The 24,643-nt window shown below is 38.1% G+C and overlaps 2 protein-coding genes across 2 annotated transcripts in view; one reads left to right on the top strand and one right to left on the bottom strand.

Annotated features, from left to right (window-relative positions):
- Nucleotides 1–3,193: 3,193 nt before the first annotated feature.
- On the bottom strand, nucleotides 3,194–17,757 carry LOC306867473 (T-lymphocyte surface antigen Ly-9-like). Its single transcript, XM_079413136.1, has 4 exons — nucleotides 17,611–17,757; nucleotides 16,989–17,318; nucleotides 4,427–4,714; nucleotides 3,194–3,896 (listed from the first exon to the last, which is right to left on the bottom strand). The coding sequence occupies exons 1-4, from the start codon at nucleotides 17,657–17,659 to the stop codon at nucleotides 3,769–3,771; spliced, it is 795 nt and encodes a 264-aa protein (XP_079269262.1). The 5' UTR covers nucleotides 17,660–17,757; the 3' UTR covers nucleotides 3,194–3,768.
- Nucleotides 17,758–21,537: 3,780 nt separating this feature from the next.
- LOC306867156 (uncharacterized protein) overlaps nucleotides 21,538–24,643 on the top strand; it is a 33,040-nt gene continuing 29,934 nt past the window's right edge. The window contains exons 1-2 of the mRNA XM_079412709.1: nucleotides 21,538–21,706; nucleotides 22,267–22,596. Of these exons, the coding sequence (XP_079268835.1) occupies nucleotides 21,646–21,706; nucleotides 22,267–22,596 (391 nt within the window). The 5' untranslated portion in view covers nucleotides 21,538–21,645. The remainder of the gene's footprint in view (nucleotides 21,707–22,266; nucleotides 22,597–24,643) is intronic.

Consider the following 24,643-nt stretch of genomic DNA (forward strand, 5'->3'; position numbering starts at 1 on the left):
AGCAGGTCATGAAACATAAAAAAGGCCTTACCACCTGCTTTTGACCAGTACCAGTTTGCATACCGGGAGAACAGATCAGCAGAGGATGCCATTGCTATTGTGCTTCACATACTTCTGGATCACCTGCAGCACAAAAACACCTATGCAAGGCTGCTTTTCATTGACTTTAGATCGGCTTTTAACTGGATACTGGACTTTTTAACCAACCGCTCTCAATGTGTGAAAATGGGCAAGCACATTTTAAACACCATATACATCAACACTGGTGCCCCTCAGGGTAGCGTGCTCAGTCCACTAATCTACACACTTTACACACATGAATGTTCTGCCTCCTTCCCCACTAATAACATCGTTAAATTTGCAGACGACATAACTGTGCTCTGCCTCATGACAAACAACGAGATGGCATACAAGGAGGAGACAAAACTACTGGCAGGGTGGTGTAAAAAGCAAAACCTGGCTCTTAACATTAAAAAGACAAAATAAATTATAGTGGACTTCCGTAAATTAAACCATCCTGGACATTCACCTCTCTACATTAACAGAGAGGCTGTAGAGAGGGTGAACAGTTTTAAATTCCTGGGTCTCACTGTGTCGGAGGATCTGTCCTGGGGAAATAACATCAGGACAAGCTGTAGGGAAGGCCCAGCAGCGTCTTTTTTTTCTTGGGGAAGCTTAAAAGAGCTAAACTGCCCAAGAAGCTCATGATACATTTCTACAATTATGCAATTCATAGTGTGCTGACTTATGGGCTGCTAGTGTGGATCTCCAGCTGCACTGTAGCTGAACAGCAGATGATTCAGAGGGTGGTAAAAACTGCTGACAAAATCACCTGGACTGTCCTCCCGGAGATTTCTACTGTGTACACCTCCTGCTGCCTGCGTAGGACATACAACATCATAAGAGACCGGTTTCACCCAGCACACAGCTTGTTCCATCTGTTGGCCTCTGGTAGGAGGTGCAGGTCCCTTCAGGCCAGGACCACCAGAATGGCCAATGGCCTCTATCCCCAGGCAGTCAGACTGAGGAATAAACACTATTCCCCTCTCCCCTCTCCACCCACTTAAATTAATATCCATTATGCACCATTCTTTAACAATTGCATTAACTGTGAACTCGTCTTTGCATTGCTGCAGCACACACAACAATACACATCTTTTGGTTCTTACTGTTTCTCTACCTCATACACGTTATTCCTTGCCAGTGTCGTATTGTCCTGTTTACATACTGTGCTATTGCTGATAATGTTGGACCTTATTATGTCACTGTTTACATTACTAAGTATTTGCACTTTATGAAATTTCACAGTCAATTGATGCTCTAATGTAATCACATTGTTCTATAGCAATGACAATAAATTATTCATTCATTCATTCATTCACATACGACTCTGATAGGGAAAGCACTGACAGGTGTGATTTGGTCTAATTGCGGTTTTTCTGCTTAAAATTACAATTTGTCCATAACTCTTTTTGGTTAAAAATAATCCAAAATCAATATTTGAGCAAGTACATAACCAGCCAGAGTTCAAAACTGTCGCCTTACTTTAGCCCGATTCACAATGTTAGTTTATAATGTTTTCTAATTTGAGTGGTACAGGTAGGATTTCGCAGGAAATTCGAGCACGGCACGTCACATCACGTCACGTCACATCACATCTGTAAATAAAAAGAAGTTGTCCCGGCTACTAGGCTATCGCATGTGAGGATCCTGCAGGTGGCGGATCATTTATATCTGTAGAATGTTGCTATCGGGTGATCATGTGATTGCTCTGAATGTATTCACCTGTGGACACAACATCAAAGGACTCTTTAAAAAGACGTGTGTGACACAAAGCTCTGTTTTCCGAGGTGGTGACTTGTGGGGTACGTTTTGCAGTCTCTCTGGGGCAATAGGCCCTCCGGAGATGAAGATAGACAGTTAGTTAAATTCCAGTGTGTGAGAGAGTTGAGTTAGGGCGGGGTGTTAACTACTAGAGTCACCATCACCTTGGTGTTTGGTTGGCGTTCTGCCCAAAATGCTATAGTTTAAGGATGATGCATATGATTCTATACTATTGGACTTGAGTGATTCCCCTGTTTTCGAATGCGAATGGATTTGTGAAAGAACTGTGAACTTCAACTCCGCCTCCTTACCATATGCTTTTCTCCTGACTGACTGTTTGCTGTGGACACTCTTCACCCCACGGTTGGGTCCTGCAAGCCGGGGGAGAGGGAAGTGTTTTAACTTATTCCTGTGCTAGTGTGTGAGTGAAGGAATGAATTGGGGGTGTGTGTGTGTGTGTGTGTGTGTGAGGGGCGATTGGTGTAAGAGGGGGAGTCAGGGAGCATAGCGAACAGAGTAACACACCTTACTATGCAGTGTAGGTTGATGAGCTTTTTTCAACAGGGAGCACCACTGTATTAATGTATTGAATTTGAAGACTCACTGTCTGTGTGTGTGTGTGTGTGTGTAGATGAATTGATGTGGGGGACTGCGTGTTGTCCCGTGCCTTTTTCTTCCACCCTCATACTTGCACCTGTGCCTTTTTAGAAGTTTTAAAAGGAAGTATTTTCTCTCTGGTACAACAACTGGTTGTTGAGGTCTATTTTGACAGACATAGATATCAACAAGGTTCATTACATAGCCTTTTCTCACATAGGAGCTAGAATAATTAAATTTATCATTTTGATGGCAGATTGTAATCCAGAAAGGATTGTTTGTTTATGAAACACATGTGAATTAAATTATATTCCAGTTTTAAATGCGTTTCTGATTACAGATAGCCTGGAATTACACAAGATTTGTATTTTAAAACCCTCATCTGTCCCTCGGGTCAAAACGACCCGAAACTGATTTTCAAAGATTTTTAAAAAAATTGAGCGTTGATCGTCATGATACAAGACTTCTTGACTTTTGTCACACTTGCACCGGGAACACACAAACATTGGAGAAAAACATCTTTAGGGTGAAATATTATTTTTCCCCAAAATAGGACTAAGTCTGTTTCATTCATACTGGAAGCCAGAGGGCACCCTTGTGCAGAAACTCCACATATGCATCACAAAGTAATAGAACTCATAACGCTCCAGGAAATCCATAATATGAACAAAGGCATCTATCAGTATTGTTTTTTTTTTTTTAAGAATTAAAAAAGGATCTAAATACCATTTCATTGTCAGAAAATAAGAAAGCAAGAAAACTATATAATTTTGCAATGACTTTAATTGGTATACTGTAATTGATGGTTAAATGTCTTACCCTCAAGTTCTTATGTATTTGTCTTTATTTTTTAATACTTTTTCTCTTGTAATCTTTAATACTACTTTGATTTCAGTTGACATAATATATATATTCTTGATACTTTGTGTATTATGTACAGACATCCTTTAAAATGTCAACTCTCTATTATTGTTTTGCATTAATAATAAAAAAAGGCATCGCTATTGCTAAAAGGAAGATTGAAATGCTTGAACTGATTAATCACAAGGACAATAATCCCACAATTTTCCCACAATTGTGACAATAAATGGTTTATCTGCGTTCGTCATGCCATCTTGTGTTTTTTCATAATAATAAAGTAAATTTATAATCCATTGCTAATCGACATTAAACAACATTAGTATGTGATCTTGTAAGAAGATCAACTAATCAGAGTAGCTGTCCAGTCAGGCAAGTAAAATTCTCTTTCACTTGCCCCTTTCAAAAAAGAGGTGTCCTGACAAACAGTGGACACAATTTGAGAAAACATGATTCATCTGGGAGGTTCTAATGATGATGAGTGCTATGTCATCTCTCCTGTTCAACTTTTCTGGATATGATGTCATACACTATAATAAAAGCAGAAGCCACGCCAACCACAGCGGAGATGGCCAGACGAGTCACAGCTTCAGGAACATGACAACAGAAAACACAATCTGAGGAAAAAAAAAAAAACTACATTAAACAGGACCGTACATTTTTACAAGAGGGCTATTTAATTTGAGAGGGAAACTAATTTAAGAGTAAATTACTCTTAAACTATACCTATTTATCATTGAAAGCGTGTCTTATTTCTGCACAGTGTAGTTGCAAAATAAATTAACCACTACCTGGTTTTCAACTTCAATTTTCAAATTGGTTTGAACAATTTGAACAAACTGATCAAACAAAGAAGACAAATACTTGCAAGCCCCACAGAAACACTGTGTTTTAATAGTTGGCTCTGAGAGAATATTTCATCATTTGAGAAAAAGAAAAACATTTATCCTCATCACTTTTATTTTAACAAATCACCTCTATTTTAATTAAATATTTATTAAAAAAAATATTTCAAATGAAATATCTCCTTAATCCAAGAACAATAAAACCAAAATACACTAATAATTCAATAAATAAAAATACAACAAATCAGCAAACAGGAAAAGATCTGCTCAGTGAATAAATGCTAATATCACAAGTGATGTACCTGGACATGGTTGACAGGGTTGAGTGTTGTTGAGATGTGTAGTCTGGTTGATGAATGAATAAGCCACAACACAGCTGTAGGAATCATCCAGACACTCAATTTCCAGAGGTAGAGAAAGACTGATGCTGAGATCAGACACACTGATGCTGGACAATACACTGTTTCCTTTGTACCAGGAGAGAGTCACATGACCCACATTCACCACGGAACACACCAATGAACAAGATGATGATGATGATGAAGAATTTTGTGGGGAGTCACTGATAATGACAGGAATGGGCAGACGAGCTGGAAAACATGAGACAATCAAGTGAAAATCCAAACAAATATAGACCGTTTCATCGGGCGCACGCGCCTGGTCCGAAGTTAACTTCTGGTCTGTGTTTGTTTATCGGTTTGGTTAGTGGTGCCCAGTGCCGATCCTAGACTTCTGGGGGCCCAACGCAAAACTGTGTCGTGTGAGTGTGTGTGTGTGTGTGTGTGTGTGGGGTGGGGGTAAAGATTGGATGAAATGCATTTGTCCGTGTTTCACTCCATCTCAAATTGTGCTCGCAGAAAGCGCTCGAGAAACAGTATCTCTTCCGTGGCTCAGTAAGCTTTCAACTTGTTTTTTTATTTATTTTTTTTTAAAAGTAAGAGCAAGAGACTGTACGACATTCACGTTACACGATTTGGCAGATTTTTACATAGAGAGCGTGACAGCGCACCGCATTAAAATAAATGATCATTCATGTTTTCATAACCGCTGACCAAAATCAAAAACGAAACTAAAATTAAAACATCTTTGAGAGCAAGGGACCCCCCTGGTGTTTCGGGGGCCCTACGCAGCTTGTGTATTCTGCATATAGCGAAGATCCCAGCCAACATTGATATGTGGGCCCCATATGGGTTATACCTGGGCAGCATGGGTTCCATGTGGGCATGGGCTGAAAATGGGCAATTTATGTGGGTCCCATGTGTGTTTCATAATGTGGGTCCCATATAGGTTTAAACATATGGGTCCTTTATGGGATCTATGTGGGTAAAATTATTTCACACTTAAAATACATCCTTATATCTTTAATTTTTTGGTTAATAGTAACTTTTTAATAAAGAAGATAGATTTTATGGATCTGATCAATATAACTATTTTTTAAATGAAAATGCATGATTTTCTATTGTGATGTCTCATTTTGTTTGAATTATCAATATTACAATGCTGTCTCATTTTGTTTGAATTATCAATATTACAATGTTAGCCTGCTTATACATTTATCAAAATGTATTTGTTTCCTTTTACTGTAGCCTACACATTTTAGCAGGGACGATCACAAATTCCAGAATTTATATGGGTCTCACATGGGAGCTACACGCTCAACATTATCTCATCCCTGTCTCTGAATTAACTCTAACAGTTAATTACGTAAAATGACGTGTAATGTTGTTTTTATCTGACATTTATCAAGTCGTATAGCCAATTTTTGTTTATTTTGTGCTTTCCTGTTGTAGTTTGTGGCTGTAGCCACCATTTTTTGTCCCCTGAGGGAAAAATGAAATTCCTCACCAGCCGATATATAGCACTAATTTTGAATGACATTCTGAATTTGCTTTCTGACATAAGTTAAGTTCTGAAATATGGGCTTTCAGGCTGTGTACCACCAAATTTATTATGGCTGTAGTGATTAAAGTTAAAAATGAATGATAAGTGTAGATTGCGGCATTACAGTAAATCTGCTTATGTTGCTAAGCCTTAAAACCAATCACACACGTTCATGTTGATTTTATGAATGTAGTGACCAATCAGCGTTTAGATTAGTCATCATGCCGTAGTATTGAATTTCACGCTCTGAATTCTGCACTCACTCTTATAAACAACAATGCAGATAGATTAGATTCAACTTTATTGTCATTTATGCAGAGTACAAGTACAGAGCTAATGAAATGCAGTTAGCATCTAACCAGAAGTGCAAGAATATAGTGTTTTATATACATATAAGTGCAGAGTAAGTGAAGATATGATTTACAGAATATACAGTGGAATTGCTATACAGGTATACAGTATTGAGCAGAGTATATACAGAATATAAATAGGAATGCAATGTAGGGATTGTATGTACATTATGAACAGAGCAATGTAGATTATATAGATTACAGATTATACACTCACCTAAAGGATTATTAGGAACACCATACTAATACTGTGTTTGACCCCCTTTCGCCTTCAGAACTGCCTTAATTCTACGTGGCATTGATTCAACAAGGTGCTGAAAGCATTCTTTAGAAATGTTGGCCCATATTGATAGGATAGCATCTTGCAGTTGATGGAGATTTGTGGGATGCACATCCAGGGCACGAAGCTCCCGTTCCACCACATCCCAAAGATGCTCTATTGGGTTGAGATCTGGTGACTGTGGGGGCCATTTTAGTACAGTGAACTCATTGTCATGTTCAAGAAACCAATTTGAAATGATTCGAGCTTTGTGACATGGTGCATTATCCTGCTGGAAGTAGCCATCAGAGGATGGGTACATGGTCAGAAACAATGCTCAGGTAGGCCGTGGCATTTAAACGATGCCCAATTGGCACTAAGGGGCCTAAAGTGTGCCAAGAAAACATCCCCCACACCATTACACCACCACCACCAGCCTGCACAGTGGTAACAAGGCATGATGGATCCATGTTCTCATTCTGTTTACGCCAAATTCTGACTCTACCATCTGAATGTCTCAGCAGAAATCGAGACTCATCAGACCAGGCAACATTTTTCCAGTCTTCAACCGTCCAATTTTGGTGAGCTCGTGCAAATTGTAGCCTCTTTTTCCTATTTGTAGTGGAGATGAGTGGTACCCGGTGGGGTCTTCTGCTGTTGTAGCCCATCCGCCTCAAGGTTGTGCGTGTTGTAGCTTCATAAATGCTTTGCTGCATACCTCGGTTGTAACGAGTGGTTATTTCAGTCAAAGTTGCTCTTCTATCAGCTTGAATCAGTCGGCCCATTCTCCTCTGACCTCTAGCATCAACAAGGCATTTTCGCCCACAGGACTGCCGCATACTGGATGTTTTTCCCTTTTCACACCATTCTTTGTAAACCCTAGAAATGGTTGTGCGTGAAAATCCCAGTAACTGAGCAGATTGTGAAATACTCAGACCGGCCCGTCTGGCACCAACAACCATGCCACGCTCAAAATTGCTTAAATCACCTTTCTTTCCCATTCTGACATTCAGTTTGCAGTTCAGGAGATTGTCTTGACCAGGACCACACCCCTAAATGCATTGAAGCAACTGCCATGTGATTGGTTGATTAGATAATTGCATTAATGAGAAATTGAACAGGTGTTCCTAATAATCCTTTAGGTGAGTGTATATACCCATTATGAACAGCAGAAACGTGAGAACAGTGGTAATAAATAAATACAGCTGGATGAGTGTGCAAAGTATTGATAGAACAATGTATTCTATGCAAAATAGCAGTAGTGCAATATTTTATAGAAATAGTTTACTGTGCTTCTACAGTAACAACTTTAGACAGTTTATAGTGTAATAACTTTAACAATGTGCAGTCTGTGCAAAATATGAGTAGTGCAAATGCATGTGTGTAAAGTACTGTGACCAGCATAGCATGCAAGTAAGAGATTAATTTTACAATGTGCACAGCTTCATTTATTAAAACGAGAGGTTTTACCAAGGTGCATAAAACCTAACATAAAGATTATTTGTGGTGTTAATTAATGTGACATTGTGAAATTTTGTGATATAATAAATGCTGTTGATTGAGGCTAACTTTTTTTAACCTATGTAGCGCCCCCTAGGCCTATCTCCTGGTACTAAAGGGCGTTCCTGGGTTCTTAAATGAATCCTAGTTAACTGTATATAATATATGGAATTCTTGCTGACCTCCTGTTTAAATGTCTGTTTGTATAACTTTACATGTGCTTTGAATAACTAATAAACTTTTAAACCACAACCCTGTGTACTTTTGTGTAACTGACTTAAACCATTTTCACATGAAATATAATTTACATATTCAATCTATTACTCAACGATATCTTACACTAAATGAATACTCAGGACTCAAGTTATCAAAATGTAAAATAAAAATAGGGTTTACTGAATAAATAAAATATTAAATTCACCAAAAGAATGAATTCTCACTATAAACAAAAAAAATACAAAATGTATCAATGAAGAAAAGTATTCAACAAATACTCACTTAGCTTATTGAATAAAATTAAATCACCTCAAACCTCAAGTTTGAATTATCCTCAAAATGTAAAAGAAATCAAAAGGTTACACGTACCTCAATAGCCTCAAAATGTAATAAGAGCTTAGAAACCTGTAGGCTATCTTAGCCTCACTTTAGCTAACATTCAACAGTAGGCTAAAATACAGTACATATCGCATCAGCATGAAACACACGCGGGCCCACGCGCACACACACACACACACACACACACACACTCACACGTGATTTACCCACCCCAGTCCTAGCCGGCAAAAGAGCTAAAACACAACAGTTAACCGTTGCAGGCCTGGAGCGTCGCTTGTATTCGGCGTGGCCAATAAACAAAATGACCCCTTCACTCCCTTTGGAGCAAGAAAAAAAACAATTAAAGATACCTTAATCCCAAATGATAGTTCTTCCGTCGATTACCACACCGTCACAGATAGGCAGTCTCTCACACGCGATGTCCATGGACTGGAAATCACTCACTCGACAGTCATCCTCTCGGCGGCGAAATGTTAGCTTTGGCAAAACGTCAATAACTACACAGTCTTCGGTTTCCAAGTTCACAATTCAGTCCGATTGTGTGCACAAAACATAAAGTCCAACTGGCAAATATACAACGTTTGTCACATTCTATTTTACAGTTTAAACACTAAAGCACGGAGCGAGTCCTCGACGCAACTCCTACTCAGCTATTCAGTCTCTCTCCTCTCCCGCGGTTGTCGACCTTTCACCTCACGTGTCATTCCATGCATACAAAAGTCATATAATAAATTTTTATTTTACCACCAAACATCAGAATATTACATGTTACATTATACATTTCACTTTACCAATGAAATTCTTTAAACAAAACCCTTAGAATAAATTTAAACAAACAATTGTATAACAAACTACAACTCCCATAATCTCTTTCACTTACCCAAAATGAATAGAATGGAGATGAACTACAATAAATTTGTTTCTCGATCTTACTTCTAAATTCTAATTTTTGTATATCTTTAAGATAATTTATTTAGTTTTAACGTATAATTATGAACCTTAATTAATCTAAATTATTTAGCACTTAGATAACTTAAATGCTTTTTAGCACTGGGCTACACCTAGACTATTTTTAACTGGTTTCCCATAATCATTAATCATGAAACATCTGTAAATGCTTAATATATAAATATATAAAACACCCAAACCAGTAAAAATAAATAAATACAATAAAAACTTCAACCACATTGGATGTATGTGATGTTAATTAATATTAGCCTACTCAGTACTTCAATTTAAAATTGCACTGCACCAAGGACACTGTAAAATAAAGTGTATTATTGTAGCTGGACATTTATATATCTAAACTTATGCTTTTACAGGTGGGCTGAGGAAGAATACTACGATTAATGATGTGAAGCAGGAGGAGGCAGAAAAGACTCCAAGTGGTTTACTGGGACTACAGACAGGTGGATAGAGATTAGAGAACAGCACAAGAAATACTGTCTCCAGGAGTGTTATCAGTTTGTGATGTTTTGTTGTGCGTTTCTAAACTGTGTAGTTTTTGAGACAGAATATATTTTATTATTATTATTGAAAGAGGCAGATCTTTAGTAACACCATGTGAGATTCAAACCCACAACCTCTGGATTAGAGCCAAGGTCCATCCACTGAGCCATACATCCAAACAAATTCTTTACATTGCTGAACTTGCAAACGATGTTGAGTCACAAAAACATGAATAATGTACTGTTTTTGGGCAGTCGTGGCCTAATGGATAGTGAGTTGGACTTGTAACCTGAAGGTCGTGGGTTCGAGTCTCAGGTCCGCAGGGATTGGAGGTGGAGGGAGTGAATAACCAACAGTCTCTCCACCCTCAATACCACGACTGAGGTGAGACCCTTGAGCAAGGCACCGAACCCCCAACTGCTCCCCGGGCGCCACAGCATTGGCTGCCCACTGCTCCGGGTGTATGTTCACTACTGTGTGTACACTTGGATGGGTTAAATGCAGAGCACAAATTCAGAGTATGGGTCACCATACTTTGCCACACATCACTTCCCTTTCCCTTTTTCTGTTTGCATCGTTTGAATAAAAATTGGCTTTAGCATTGATAGGATACCCTGCTGAAAAATCTAGCATAATCCAAAATAAATTCCATGTTGGTCCAGGCTGGTTTATACTGGTTACATAGTGCGGCTGTTCTGCTGTTTTGCAGCTACCAGAATCCCATGCTGTTCCCAGAATGCAAAACATAATTTAAGCTGAAAACCAGCAATGCTGTTTTTTCAGCAGGGTACAGACTTAATTCACTTGCACACAGTCAACCCCCCCCCCCCCCCCCCCAAAAAAAAAAACTACATATACACCTTTTTCTTCGCTTCTCCATGGAGGGCGCCATAGCGGTGAGTGACTTCCTGTAGGATGCTTCGAACTTCCGTTTAGTAATTGTCATCAGCTAGAGGACGTTGATGGTAATGGCGAATCGTGGAGGCTCAGCCTTTTAAGTTTGTGCGGTAAAAGGCTGTCACAACAGCTACAGAAAAATGAAAAACTTTCTCGATCAAGAGTGTTATGAACACAAGCAAACAATACGAGCAGAATGTCAGTGTCCAAGGCCATTTAAATTGCACAAGATGCCGTCCGACGACGAGAGTAAAAGACAATGGCTCGCAGCACTTAATTTGAAATGTCCCCCTCGTAACGTCAACTTATGCTCCTTCCACTTTGTGGACAGACAACCAACGACAGAAAATCCTCATCCCGAACTTTGGCTTGGATATGATCGTCCATTAAGAAAGAAGAGAAGACGACGAACGTGTCCGGACGAAGGTGAGACCATTCACTTAACGTACGTTATTTACACACTAAAGTGCTATTGGGACTTCACAATTAACCTTAATCGAAATGCGTCTTTTCAGTATGTCTGGACGACCAAGTTCTCATGATGTGTGCTTAAATGCTGAATAAAATTCTGGTTTCTTAAAGATGTTTAAGTATATTCGATAAGTAGCCTACATTCAATATATATTCAGAATGTAAACATAAATGTGTTATGAAAACAAAATGTTGTTGCAATGTTTTCATGGTCTGATTCAAATCGGAGTGAAGTCTGATTCATTTAACATATCTTTATAGAATTACTAATCAGAAATTAAGTTTTGATATATTTACGGTAGGAAATTTACAAAATATCTTCATGGAACATGATCTTTACTTAATATCCTAATTATTTTTGTCATAAAAGAGAAATGCATAATTGAGCCATACAATGTATTGTTGGCTATTGCTACAAATATACCTGTGCTACCGATGACTGATTTTGTGCTCCAGGGACACATATTGGTTTTATTCACCGTGATGAATCGTTTAAAGTCTGACTTGAACTTTGAACACTCCGCTTTGAGATTGTTCTTGTAAAGTGTTTAACCAAGTGTGCACACACTTAAATATTGAATACATATTTTGGCAGCAGAGTGTAGTCTGTCTGATCATTTTACCAGCTACAACAGTATGGCACCATAAATGTTTACCATTTGTAGCTCAAATCACAACATTTAACAAAATAATACCTAAAAGTATTTGTTCATAAACTTATTTTGGTTTATAAAATGTGGAAAGTCAGCATTTTGTTTTTCATAATGCCAATTAAAAGTGTATAAGTGCTAAACTAGAATTCTGCATTATTGTATCCAACATTAAATTAACTATTTTCAAAAAATCACATATAAATCTCGAAAAATCACCCTTTTCAAAATAGAAACTCACCCTGTACCATATAATAACCCAGCTAATGTTAGATGCTTCAATGTATAATGGATTGTCTGTATTTATAGGAGCTGGTGTTTACGAAGAGCACTCTGGAAAGGATGAACTGAGACCTGAAGAAGAGAGTCTTGCATCTGTCCCCAGTACCAAGCAATCAAATGTTGTTGACCACATCTCTAAAAACGTTGCCTCTGTTGGTACACAGTGGGAAGACCACATCTTCGAGGAGCATTGTTACGTCAAGAGACAACACAGTGTAACTTATGTAAACCAGTCAACGCAGTGCGATACTTTCAAGCCTCCTAGTCTGATGAATGACTATGACTCAAATCTGTACACTGGTCTCCCACTCCACACATTTCATACCCTTGTAGCTGTTTTGCGTCCCCATGGGAATCTGTCTTACCAGACTGAAATTGAACAGCAAATCTTGCTCACACTAATGAAACTGAAATTAAACCTGTTGATAGAAGATCTAGCCATTCGATTCCGTATATCAGTAAGCCAAGTGAGCAGGATACTTTCTTTTTGGATTGACACCATGGCTGTAGTCTTGAAAGATCTGATACCATGGCTTCCCAAAGAAACAATCAGGGCCACAACACCAGAATCATTTAAGCAACATTATCCCAATATTACCTGTATCTTAGACTGCAGTGAAAGTGAAGTGCAAAGACCAAGGAACCTAGACTCAAGGTCTGAATCTTACAGCCACTATTATGCTTGCAACACTATCAAGTATTTAGTGGCTATTGCACCATGTGGTCTAGTAATGTTTATATCTGCAGCATATGGGGTGCAGTGACAAAGTGACAAATTTATCACGTGTGATTCTGGCATTCTTGAATATCTCCATCCAGGAGATGAAGTGATGGTGGACAGGGGTTTTTTGATTAGAGACTTGTTGTTTGAAAGACAAGTTAATTTGATAATTCCTCACTTCGCCAACAAAACACAGCTGACAGAAGAAAAAGTCACATGTAGTCGCAGGATTGCAAATGTAAGGATACATGTTGAACGTGCAATTAGGAGACTGAAAGTATACAAGGTGTTATCACAAACTTTGCCTATCACCCTTATGCCAAAGATAGATAAAATTCTGCGTATATGTACAGCTTTAGTGAATTTAAGTGGTGAACTGATCCATGAATCAGAAAATTAAGTTATTTTAAAATGAAATCTGGTCTTCATTTACTCTCCCTCATGTTGATTTTTTTTTTCTTCTATTGAACACAAAAGATTATTTATTTTATTTTTTTGGAGAATGTTGGTAACCAGACAGTTGATGATAACCAATGACTTCTATAATCTTTTTTTTTCCACTATCAAGTCAATGGTTACCGTCAACTGTCTGGTTACCAACATTCTCCAAAATACCTTTGTTTGTGTTCAACAGAAGAAGAAAAAAACAGTAAATAATGACAATTTTAATTTTTGGATAAACTATTCCTGTAATGCTCAGACTGCTGTATTAGTCATGTATTGTACATACAAGTATTTAATAACAATACTTGACATTTGTAATTCTAAAAAAATCCATCTCAATATGATTTCTATTTCATTTTACTATGTACGTATATACACTTTAATCTAATAAAAAAAAAACATACAAGGAAATATCAAATAAATACAAAATTGTTTTGAAAACTTGTCTTGATACATTAAAACTTTTTTCCTCTCCATGTCAGCATCTGTACACTGTTTTTAAAACTCTGGTAATCTTTACCTTACCAATAGGTTAAGCTTTTTTGACTACATGTAAGTATTTGTCATTCAGTTTGAATCGTCTTGCAATGAATTCATCTACTACTCTGGGAAGCATCACTGAGAAGTAAAAGCCTCTCAGATGAGTAACCTGGTGTGTTGAATACTCCGCATCGTATGGTACATTTATCAGAATGTGTTCCTTTGGAGACCAGACAAGTAGTTTTGCCATTCTCAGCCCAGTACAAAACATCCCTAATGTATCTGTCTGTAGTAGCCCCTGACTCCGTTCCTCTGTAATTCAGGCTTCCCATCAACCACTTTGATGTCACTATTATTCATAGTGAAATTGTCTGATAGAGAGGTGGTGGTGTTCTTGGGAACAGGGCACTTTATTTCCAGAAGTTCCATACCATTTACTATGCCATCAGGGCTTGCAGACAGCCATGGCTCTGTCAGGCTGACCCTGATACCTGAGTGGGAGACCTGTAGACCTTTTTCTACAAGAAGGCTCCGAGCTATTGCCTCTTTCTCACTCCCATACTTTGTAGCTGCATTCCCCCGAAAGGTAGGAAAAGATGCTCTCTGATGAATTTATAAGGATTTGTTGTTGCCCGTACTGGTACACGTTTAGCTGAACTAGCAGTGATCCTTATCTGTCTTGCACTATGCCAAACCTCTGACAAACTCTGATTTTGTGTTTGAATCTCCAATTCAGCTGCCTGGTCACTATTCAGTTCTATGTATTTGCTGTAAAATGCTCTCTTCCATGTGGCTGGTGGAGTTCTAAGCTGTCATTGTCATTCCCTTGCACTGATACATTTGCATTGTAGCATTTTTCCAACAGACAGTTTTTTAGTTCAAAGAGTGGTTTTGTGTCTGATGAACTGACTCTCTCCCTGAAGTCATGATGTGTGTCATAGCTTGGTGTAGATGGTAGCCTTTCTCCCTCTCTTGTAGATGAAGCACTATACATCCTCAGCTTTGTGATGTTTAAATGTTATCTGACTAATTATTTTCTGTTGAAGGTTTTTTCTGGTTCCTGCATTCCATCTACACTGTTCATCATGTGCAAGATAGCCCTGTCATACCACTGGTTACAGCATTTTGCACCGTTAAAAAAAATCAGTACATAGTTTACTTTATTATTTCACAGTACATCACTATTAGCACTTTTTAAGAGCTAAATAATTTAGGGAAAAGTAATTAAATTACATTAATTACTTAGTAACTAATTACACCCAACACTAGTCACAACTGAATTCTTGATATCAAAAATTTGGATTTGAATGACAGCTTATGGTGACATTTAGCTAGTGAAAATACAATTACAGATATCAAGAATTCTAGTCTTCAATAGTTGAAATTTAATTCCTGGTATCAAGAATTAGCATTTTAATTAGTGAAAATTTAAATTGTTGATATCAAGAATTCATATCCTGTGAATGAAAGTTAAAACGGCTTATAATCTATTTATAAATACCCACCTTCCACAACACAGCAGCAGCATGCCTACAAGACCTGCCAGGGCCAGCTACACAGGAGCATCCAGCTGTTTCCACTACTCCGTTATTTTGTAACATCACCCACGCGATGTGATTGGGTTTATTTATAGACTGACTCGGCTCCACCTCCGCTTTCAGTAATGTAAACTGCTGATGTTTATGACAAAGTATTCGTCCAATTTTATTACTGTGTAGATAACTGTATGCTTTCGTGCTTTTATAATTTCTAAGCTCCTCGCTATCTACACCCTCAGACAAAACAAGATAATTGATTATGTCAACATATGTGACTGCTGGCCATTGTTTCATATCATCAATCCAGGATGTGGCGCTGGTCAACTTCATAGGATGAGGAACACACAAAGTTTCTTTGTTTACGGTCTTTGTTAAATAGTCTTGATTGTGCAGCCACCGCGATCTAATATTGTCATTGCTTGTTGCCATTGTTGACGTTAAAAGTACAAGTAAAACAGATTACAACCGCCGTTTCAGAGCTGTCCAAACAATTCTGTAACCATACATGCATATCTCTGTAACTAAACTCATCAAGCCGCTAACCGGAAGTTCGGAGCATCCTGCCTACATGTACACGCAAAGCATAATGGGTAATTTCGTGTTCCATGAAAAAGGTCTATAGCAAGTTTTGTTTTAATACAACAAAGAAATGCTATTGATACAGTCTGACTAACTTTGCTTTGGCTCGAAAAAAGTTTTGCGTGGTGAGTGGATTCTGACTAACTGAAACACTGTTGTTCCAGAAATCAACAGATATGCTGTCAGTCATGTGTCGTGTGAGTCATGCGGTTCCCTCTTGTGCCCTTGTGTCTGTATTAGTTTATTAGTTTCAGCTGTGTTTTAGTTATTATCTATGATTATCCTGTGTATTTATGGTCCTGTCTGTTCAGTTAGAGTTTGTCTGGTCTACTTGTTACTTCTAGTGTTCCTGTGTCTGCCCTGCCTTGTCTTGCCCTGCCTTGTTCGAATTAAAGACTGTTATTTTGAGTTTATCCTCATCTTCGTGTTTCTCGTTCCTCCCCGTTGTGTGCACTGTGACATATGCCTGTGATTGGCTACAATGTTCAATGCTGCAAAACACTCTGGAGAGCAAACAAATACACTACTGTGAGGTGGCTACCACTTACTTTTGTTTTGTTGTTTATGTTTAATTTCTTATTAAAATTACGTTTTCCGGTTCCTGTTGGCTTCTTCCCTAAATCTTGAACTTTGTTACATGCACATATACATTTTCATTAAATCATCCTGGCAACACATTTTTAAGTCTCCTGACCAACCTGAGGGTCACAACCCAGGGTTTGAAAACCACTGGTCTAATTATGACAATAAATATGCCAAAATCTGTAACATATAATACAACAGAATATAGCTGTAATTCTCTACTCACCATAGACAGTAACATTGAATATGATTTCAGTCTCCGTGTTGCCGCTGATGGTCACTTCATAAAGTCCAGAGTCTGTGGTTGTGGTGTCTGTGATGGTCAGAGATCCAGTCTGATTGTCCAGCTTCAGTCTGTCTCTGAATCTCCCATCAAGAACACCATCCTTTATTGAGATCTCATTGGTTGCTCTGTTGATTTTAACTAAAAGAGTCTTTTTAGTTCCATACTTCCACATGATAAGATCGTCTGTCAGTATTTTAGTAACATTAATCTGTAGAGTGACTGAATCTCCCTCCATCACTGACTTCATTGTATCTGTATCACCAAACACACCTGAAGAACACAGACAGTTTCTCAGTCACACATATTAATGTGAAGTTTAATCTAATTTCTACTGGAGTTTGCAGTAGTTGTGAATCAGATATTTTAATTCACATATATGTCTTAATATACTGTAAATTTAAGCTTTGGTTTCGTGGTGAGAGTTACAAAAGGAAATAGAACAGTGGGGGAAGAAAATCTCCATTTATTAATGGTGGAACTGAAACCCATTAGATCTTTACACAAATAACATGCAACTGTAATTGTAAATTTTTTTTGTCTATAACTCTTGTCTATAACTCACCAACCAGACTGCAACAGCACAAACAGCAAAAAACAAATGTGTGAATCATTTTCTTCAACTGTTCCGTGGTCTGAAATAGTTGAACTAAAGTAAAGTTGAGTACAGACGAAGCTGATGACAGTGTTAACTATTTACTTCCTCCAGACTGAATTACACCACGCCCCATGCCTTCAACCACACTTCCTCTCTCCAAAACCCTGCCCCCAAGACCTGTCAATCCAAAATGAGTCAAGTCAAGTCACCTTTATTTGTATAGCGCTTTTAACAATCAAGATTGTCTTAAAACACTTAACAGTATCAAATTGGAGGATAGAGTGTCAGTAATGTATAATAATAAGATTAAACACTCAATTTTCAGTTAAGACGTATCATTATTGAATTCAGAGATGCCATTGTCTAGCTCAGTTTAGTTTAAATAGTATCTGCGAAATCAAATTGACGATAATCATTAGAAATTAAGTGTCTCCAACTGAGCGAGCCAGAGGCGACAGCGGCAAGGAACCAAAACTCCCTCTGTGACAGAATGGAGAAAAAAAAACCTTGGGAGAAATCAGGCTCAGTTGGGGGGCCAGTTCTCCTCTGGCCAGGAGATTATCTTTTATTTATTGTTTACTTTTTGTTTTAATCAAAATTTTAAATGTATAAATGTATTATATTTCTATTTTATATTGTTGCCATTTCTAACAATAATAGTATTATGTAGTTAGGTATTTTATTATATTTTTAGTTATTTTTTTATTTTTATTTTTATTGTATTTAAGTCCAGGTCTTCACTAGGGATATGTCCCCGGGGCTCATCCAGGTGTCCCGGCCTCCACCAACGATCAACGAACATCATCTCCCGGTGCCGATCCACCATCTGATCTGGACACAGACTGAGAAACAGAATAGGAAAGAAACAGAGAAATATTAGCATAGATGCCATTCTTCTTACGATGTAATGAGTACATTGTGTGTTATGGGGTGTGTTCCCGGTTCTGGTTGATCTAATTTATGCAGCCTAACAATGCTTTAACGGATTTGAATATTAGAAGTGTATTAGTGTATTATGTGTAAGCAAGGTTAAAGAAATGTGTCTTTAATCTAGATTTAAACTGACAGAGTGTGTCTGCCTCCCGATCAGTGTTAGGTAGATTGTTCCAGAGTTTGGGCGCTAAATAGTAAAAGAATCTGCCGCCCGCAGTCGATTTTGATATTCCAGGTATTATCAAATGGCCAGAGTTTTGAGAGTGTAGCGGACGTGGAGGACTATAATGTGATAAGAGCTCACTCAAGTACTGAGGAGCTAAGCCATTCAGGGCTTTATAAGTAGTTAACAAGATTTTAAAATCTATACAATGTTAAAGAGGGAGCCAGTGCAGTGTTGATAGAACCGGGCTAATATGGTCATACTTCCTGGTTCTAGTAAGAACTCTAGCTGCTTTATTTTGGAACAGCTGTAGTTTGTTGATCAAGCGTGCAGAACAACCACCCAATAAAGCATTACAATAGTCTAACCTTGAGGTCATAAACGTATGAAATAGCATTTCTGCATTTGACGTTGAGAGCATAGTTTGCAATTTAGATATGTTTTTGAGATGGAAAAACACAGTTTTACAAATGCTAGAAACATGGCTTTCAAATGAAAGATTGCTTTGAAACAGCACACCTAGGTTCCTAACTGATGAAGAAGAAATGACAGAGCAGCCGTGTTAGATAGTGTTCTAGGTTATTACATGTGGGGTTTTTAGGTCTGATAATTAACACCTCTGTTTTTTCAGAATTTAGAAGAAGTTACTCGTCATCCAGTTTTTTATATCGACTATGCATGAGTGACTGGTAAGACAACCTTCATGTTTTCTGACAAAAAAAGTCCTACACTTAAATTCTTTCTTGCTATTGATATGCTGTCACAACATTGTCAGAAAACTATCTCTGATCTGAAACGGTAATCTGCCAGAAGGTACGTGCTCCATGTGTATAGATTAACAATTACATAATTTTCATTGCTGTAATTTAAATGTATTTGTCTTGTTAGTTAATTACACACACATGTTGTGAAACTGGACTACAGCCTAAACACGCTACACGCATGCTCAACTCAGCTGAGACACAAATGCTTTGTCCAAATACCCACACTTGCTGTCTTTGCACTTGACAATTTGCATGACGTATTTCTTGTGTTTGGTCCAAGTGTTCAAGTGAGGATGAAGACCACAAGTGTGTGTCAAACTTTTCATTACCTGATGGGACACACTTATAGTGTTGTAAAAATCCAAGTGTTTACATAGCTTTATTTTAATTTTAAATACTATTAAAATCAAATTTAAAAAAATTTAAATTGACTAAATTTACAATCAGCTTCTAAATGTCTGTTCAGTAGTCCCTATAACAAATTTTAATTTGTGGTGCTTCTAATTAAATGATAAAAAGCAGTTGCAAATGTACAACATAAAGGGAAAGAGAAGTGTGTGGTGACCCATACTGGGAATTTGTGCTCTGCATTTAACCCATCCAAGTGTACACACAGTAGTGAACATACACCCGGAGCAGTGGGCAGCCAATGCTGTGGCGCCCAGGGAGCAGTTGGGGGTTTAGTGCCTTGCTCAAGGGTCACACCTCAGTCATGGTATTGAGGGAGGAGAGAGTGTTGGTTATTCACTCCCCCCACCTACAATCCCTGCTGGACCTGAGACTCGAACCCACAACCTTCAGGTTACAAGTTCAACTCTCTATCCATTAGGCCACGACTGCCCCTAAATATCACCAATATCAGTAAATTTCTGAAACCTTGTTTTAACTGTTATTCCCCAACAATGTTTTTTTTTTTTACCAAACTTTGTATAAAGATGATTCTCAACTATGTTATAACAGAATGATTCGATATACCTTTTTTCTTTCTGCAAAACGTTCTGCAAAACTCTCTCGGTGACCGAGAGAGCTCAATGCGCTGCAACTTCAGAAAACACATGCAAATAGAAAAAGCACTAGCAAATCAAGAAAACATCTTCATCAGTTTGACAGCAGGTGGTGCAAATGCTCACAACACAAACAAATAAAGAAACATGCTGCAAATGCTCACAATACAACCAAATAAATTTTATTTGCAGTGCGTTTCTTTGTTTGGTTGTGTTTTGAGCATTTGCAGCGCGTGTGTTGTCAAAAATTGACGAAAGTTGTTCCTGAATTTGCAGGCGGTTTTTTTCTGTTTGCAGTGCGTTTCTTTTTTTGGTTGTGTTGTGAGCATTTGCAGCGCATGCGTTGTAAAATTGAGGAAGTTGTTTTCTTAATTTGCAGGTATTTTTTCTATTTGCAGCACGTTGAGCTCTCTCAGCCGTAATAATGGAGTACTAATTGACAAGATTTTCATAATAATATATAATATTTCATGGAATATTGAAATATAATTTCTTTCCCTATTCATTTGTTATGTCTTCCAAAATGCGTAATAAATATGCTTTTAGTTCCGGTGTCCTCATATGAGGACATGTATGAAATCAACGCCCTGTTTCGTAACAGAAAGTCATATTTTGATTTGAAACCCCATAACATTGTCCTGAGATGTTGATTTATGACACACAGGTAAAAAATTAGACAGATTTAAATGATAATTACAAAATATTATCATATGTCCATAAGAGTGTCACTAAATTAATTTCAGACATTTTTGAAGACCAAGTAGAGGGAGTGGTCATGGTGAAACATCCAATCATTTGTTATCTCTGAAAAGCCCTGAATGTGCTCTGTACAGGATATCCAGACATAAAACTGTGGCGTGTATAGTCTCAGAGAAATTCACTAAAATATAATGTCCTCATATGAGGCCGCAGGGTCTTAAGAGGTTAAGGGCACTTCGCTTTGCCGTTTTTAAAACCTAGGACAGTCTTGCGCACTTACTTCCTGTCACGTGCACATGCTCTCAAGTGGCCAAGACAAGTGTGAGTATTTGGACAAGGCAAAAAACTGAAGTAGATGAGTTTACAACAGTCCACAACACTCTCAGATTACCTTTTGTAACATCTTGAGTGACACTATTTAAAATCCCAGAGCTGTTGGATGGAAATGTTTAAAGAAAAAACATTGTTTTTCTTCTGGCTGTTCTCTTACCAGCTGGGTGGTAAGTTACTAATATTACTTTTTACAGTTAGTACAGAACAATAATACATCAGTTAATCAATCAAAAGGTGTTTTGTCACTTTTATTCTCAGATATTACTATGAAATGTACAGCAGTCTGGATTTAGATTTGTGATTTCATATCACAAACAGATTTTGTTTCATTTATCTAAATGCCCTGTTAAATCATGAACTTGAGGCTAGTATACCAAACACTGTACATTCAGTCAGTTATTCTAATTTAAAGGTACAAGGTGATTTATAATCTTTCAGTAATATGTTATTTGTGTAGAGATCCAATGAGATTAACTTCCACCATCAATAAGTTTTCCCCACTGTTCTATTTTTTTGTAACTCTTACCACTAAATTAAAGCGTAAAATGTACAATATATGAAGATACGCAAATTCAAATATGTTTTCCACCGTTTCCATTATTTTCCATTTCTATTTTTCTACCTTCCCAAAGTTTGTAATAATTTCACAACTACTGCAAACTCCAGTAGAAATTAGATTAAACTTCACATTAATATGTGTGACTGAGAAACTGTCTGTGTTCTTCAGGTGTGTTTGGTGATACAGATACAGTGAAGTCAGTGATGGAGGGAGATTCAGTCACTCTACAGATTAATGTTACTAAAATACTGACAGACGATCTTATCATGTGGAAGTATGGAACTAAAAAGACTCTTTTAGTTAAAATCAACAGAGCAACCAATGAGATCTCAATAAAGGATGGTGTTCTTGATGGGAGATTCAGAGACAGACTGAAGCTGGACAATCAGACTGGATCTCTGACCATCACAGACACCACAACCACAGACTCTGGACTTTATGAAGTGACCATCAGCGGCAACACGGAGACTGAAATCATATTCAATGTTACTGTCTATGGTGAGTAGAGAATTACATCACACTCTATTACACACTACCTGCCCAAAAAAAAAAAAAAAAAAAGTTGTCATTTGGATTTAAATAAGCAAATACTTAAACGTTCACATGATGCTATTTTAAAGATTATTATTTTGTGTGTTTGGTGTAACAGAATATGTCTGCTCTGATTGGCCAACTGGCACAGTGAATTGTGATTGGCCGCACACCACAAGCCGTGTCGGAAATGTAACGCCGCTTTCCATAATCGTGAGCTTCAGCTTTCAAAATTATAGTAAAGAAAGACAGTAAATAATGTCCTTAGTTTTACCATCAGTTCAAGCCCGAGAGGGAACAGAGTCGTGTGACAGATACAGTGATGAAGCTCATATGTGTTTGCACACAAGCCGCGATTGTGTGACCCTTTCTCCCTCTCTCACACATGCGAGCACACACACGCACACACATATACAACACATTTAAACAGTCACTAGCAATACTTAAACTAATAACAAAACACACAGTTGCTGATTCAGAAGCGCCAGATTGTCATAGCAAAGTCAGAATTATCTCCTCTCCTAGGTTCACGAAACGGTCGTCCATAAAATGTGTTGTGATAACATCTGGGTTGTACTGTTCTGTTGTGAGCAATCTTAATGATTCCTAATTGCATCTACTTTCGGAAGGCCAAATAAAATGCTTTTGCTTTCACCTATGGCGCTTTTCCACTGCATGGTACGGCATGGTACGGTTAAGTGCAGCTCACTTTTGGGGGGTTTTCCACTGGGTATAGTACCTGGTACCTTAGTACCACCTTGGCCGAGGTTCCAAGCGAGCCGTACCGTTACTAAAACGTGACGTGTAAACACTGCTGATCACTGATTGGCCGGAGAAAATCGTCACTGCCTGCATCATTTGAATTTTTTTTTTTTTTTTTTTGCGTAATTTGAATTTGCGGCACGAGACACAACAGACCCGCTAGCCAACGAAGGATCGAACGCAACTGAGCGCACCTTTCTTTTAACAATCAAAAAAATGGCTGTTTCGTTGTCGGTTGAGGAAGTACAGACGTTCCTCTTGTGATAGCCGATGAGGACCCAGTGAGAGCGTGATGGAGCGATGTGGAATTAAAAAGTTTTTCAGGAGTCACGGCAGTAGTGGCGGCGCAACTATAACGACACGTGAATAATCACGACCACTCTAAAGCGGTACTAAACTGCAGTGGAAACGCAAACCGAGCCGACCTGAGCCGTTCCGTGCCATTCTGAACCGTGCCGAGCCGAGTCGCACCACGCAGTGGAAAAACGCCTCTAGAAACACAGAGTGTCTCCCTGACATGGCTGCATCAACAATACTGCGGTTACTGAAATCACGGCTTCTTTCTTTGCGTGAACATTTGTGCTGCATTATGCAAATATTTCCATATCTTGACGTCAAGATGTGGGGGCGTGTTTGAACGAGCCGTTTTAGGAGGGTGTGGCAGAGTCTTAACTTTGATAAAGAATATCTCTTTGGTTTTGAGACTTTAGTCTTTGCAACTTCAGGAATCTTGTCTATGCACAATCAGCTTGTAACACTTGAAATCGCATCATATGACCCCTTTAAGAGTTTAGGATTGGATTATTGCAGCTATTAATATGATTTAGCCATGTTGTATCTTTGGCAACAATTCTTTTAACCTTAACTGATTCAGTGTGTAGCTATTAATTTCTTAAACAACCATGTCAAAAGATGTACCCATGTCCATTGACAAATTCTAAATTTATTGAGTTTAAATTGTGAAATAGTGGTTCAGTGAGCATGCAGAATCATTTTCATGTATGATTTGAGCTTAACCCTATGGGCTTGGTGCACAAGATGGCGCCGGTGAGCTTCGGCGACGCGAGTGTGTGCATACTTCCGGTCTTGCGACGTTCGCATTTACCGTAAGGGGAAACTTCATACGAAACTTGGCTAGATAGAAATAATTAATGTTTTTCAGATTAAAGAGCGGATAGTGGTACATCAAAGACAAGAGAAAACATCCTCGCTACATTATTGCGTACCTCTGTGTGGAAATTCATCAAGATAA

This window comes from Barbus barbus, assembly GCF_936440315.1.
Source record: "Barbus barbus genome assembly, chromosome: 49".
In the NCBI taxonomy this organism is placed as follows: domain Eukaryota; kingdom Metazoa; phylum Chordata; class Actinopteri; order Cypriniformes; family Cyprinidae; genus Barbus; species Barbus barbus.

Bases quoted from the DNA above. Each gene is read 5' to 3' on its own strand.
- LOC306867473 (XM_079413136.1), bottom strand. From the start codon at position 17,659: ATGATTCACACATTTGTTTTTTGCTGTTTGTGCTGTTGCAGTCTGGTT. The intron at 4,715-16,988 runs GTGAGTAGAGAA...CATGTTTTCCAG, and splicing joins ATTCAATGTTACTGTCTATG to CTCGTCTGCCCATTCCTGTC. The intron at 3,897-4,426 runs GTACATCACTTG...TTTTTTCCTCAG, and splicing joins ACCCTGTCAACCATGTCCAG to ATTGTGTTTTCTGTTGTCAT.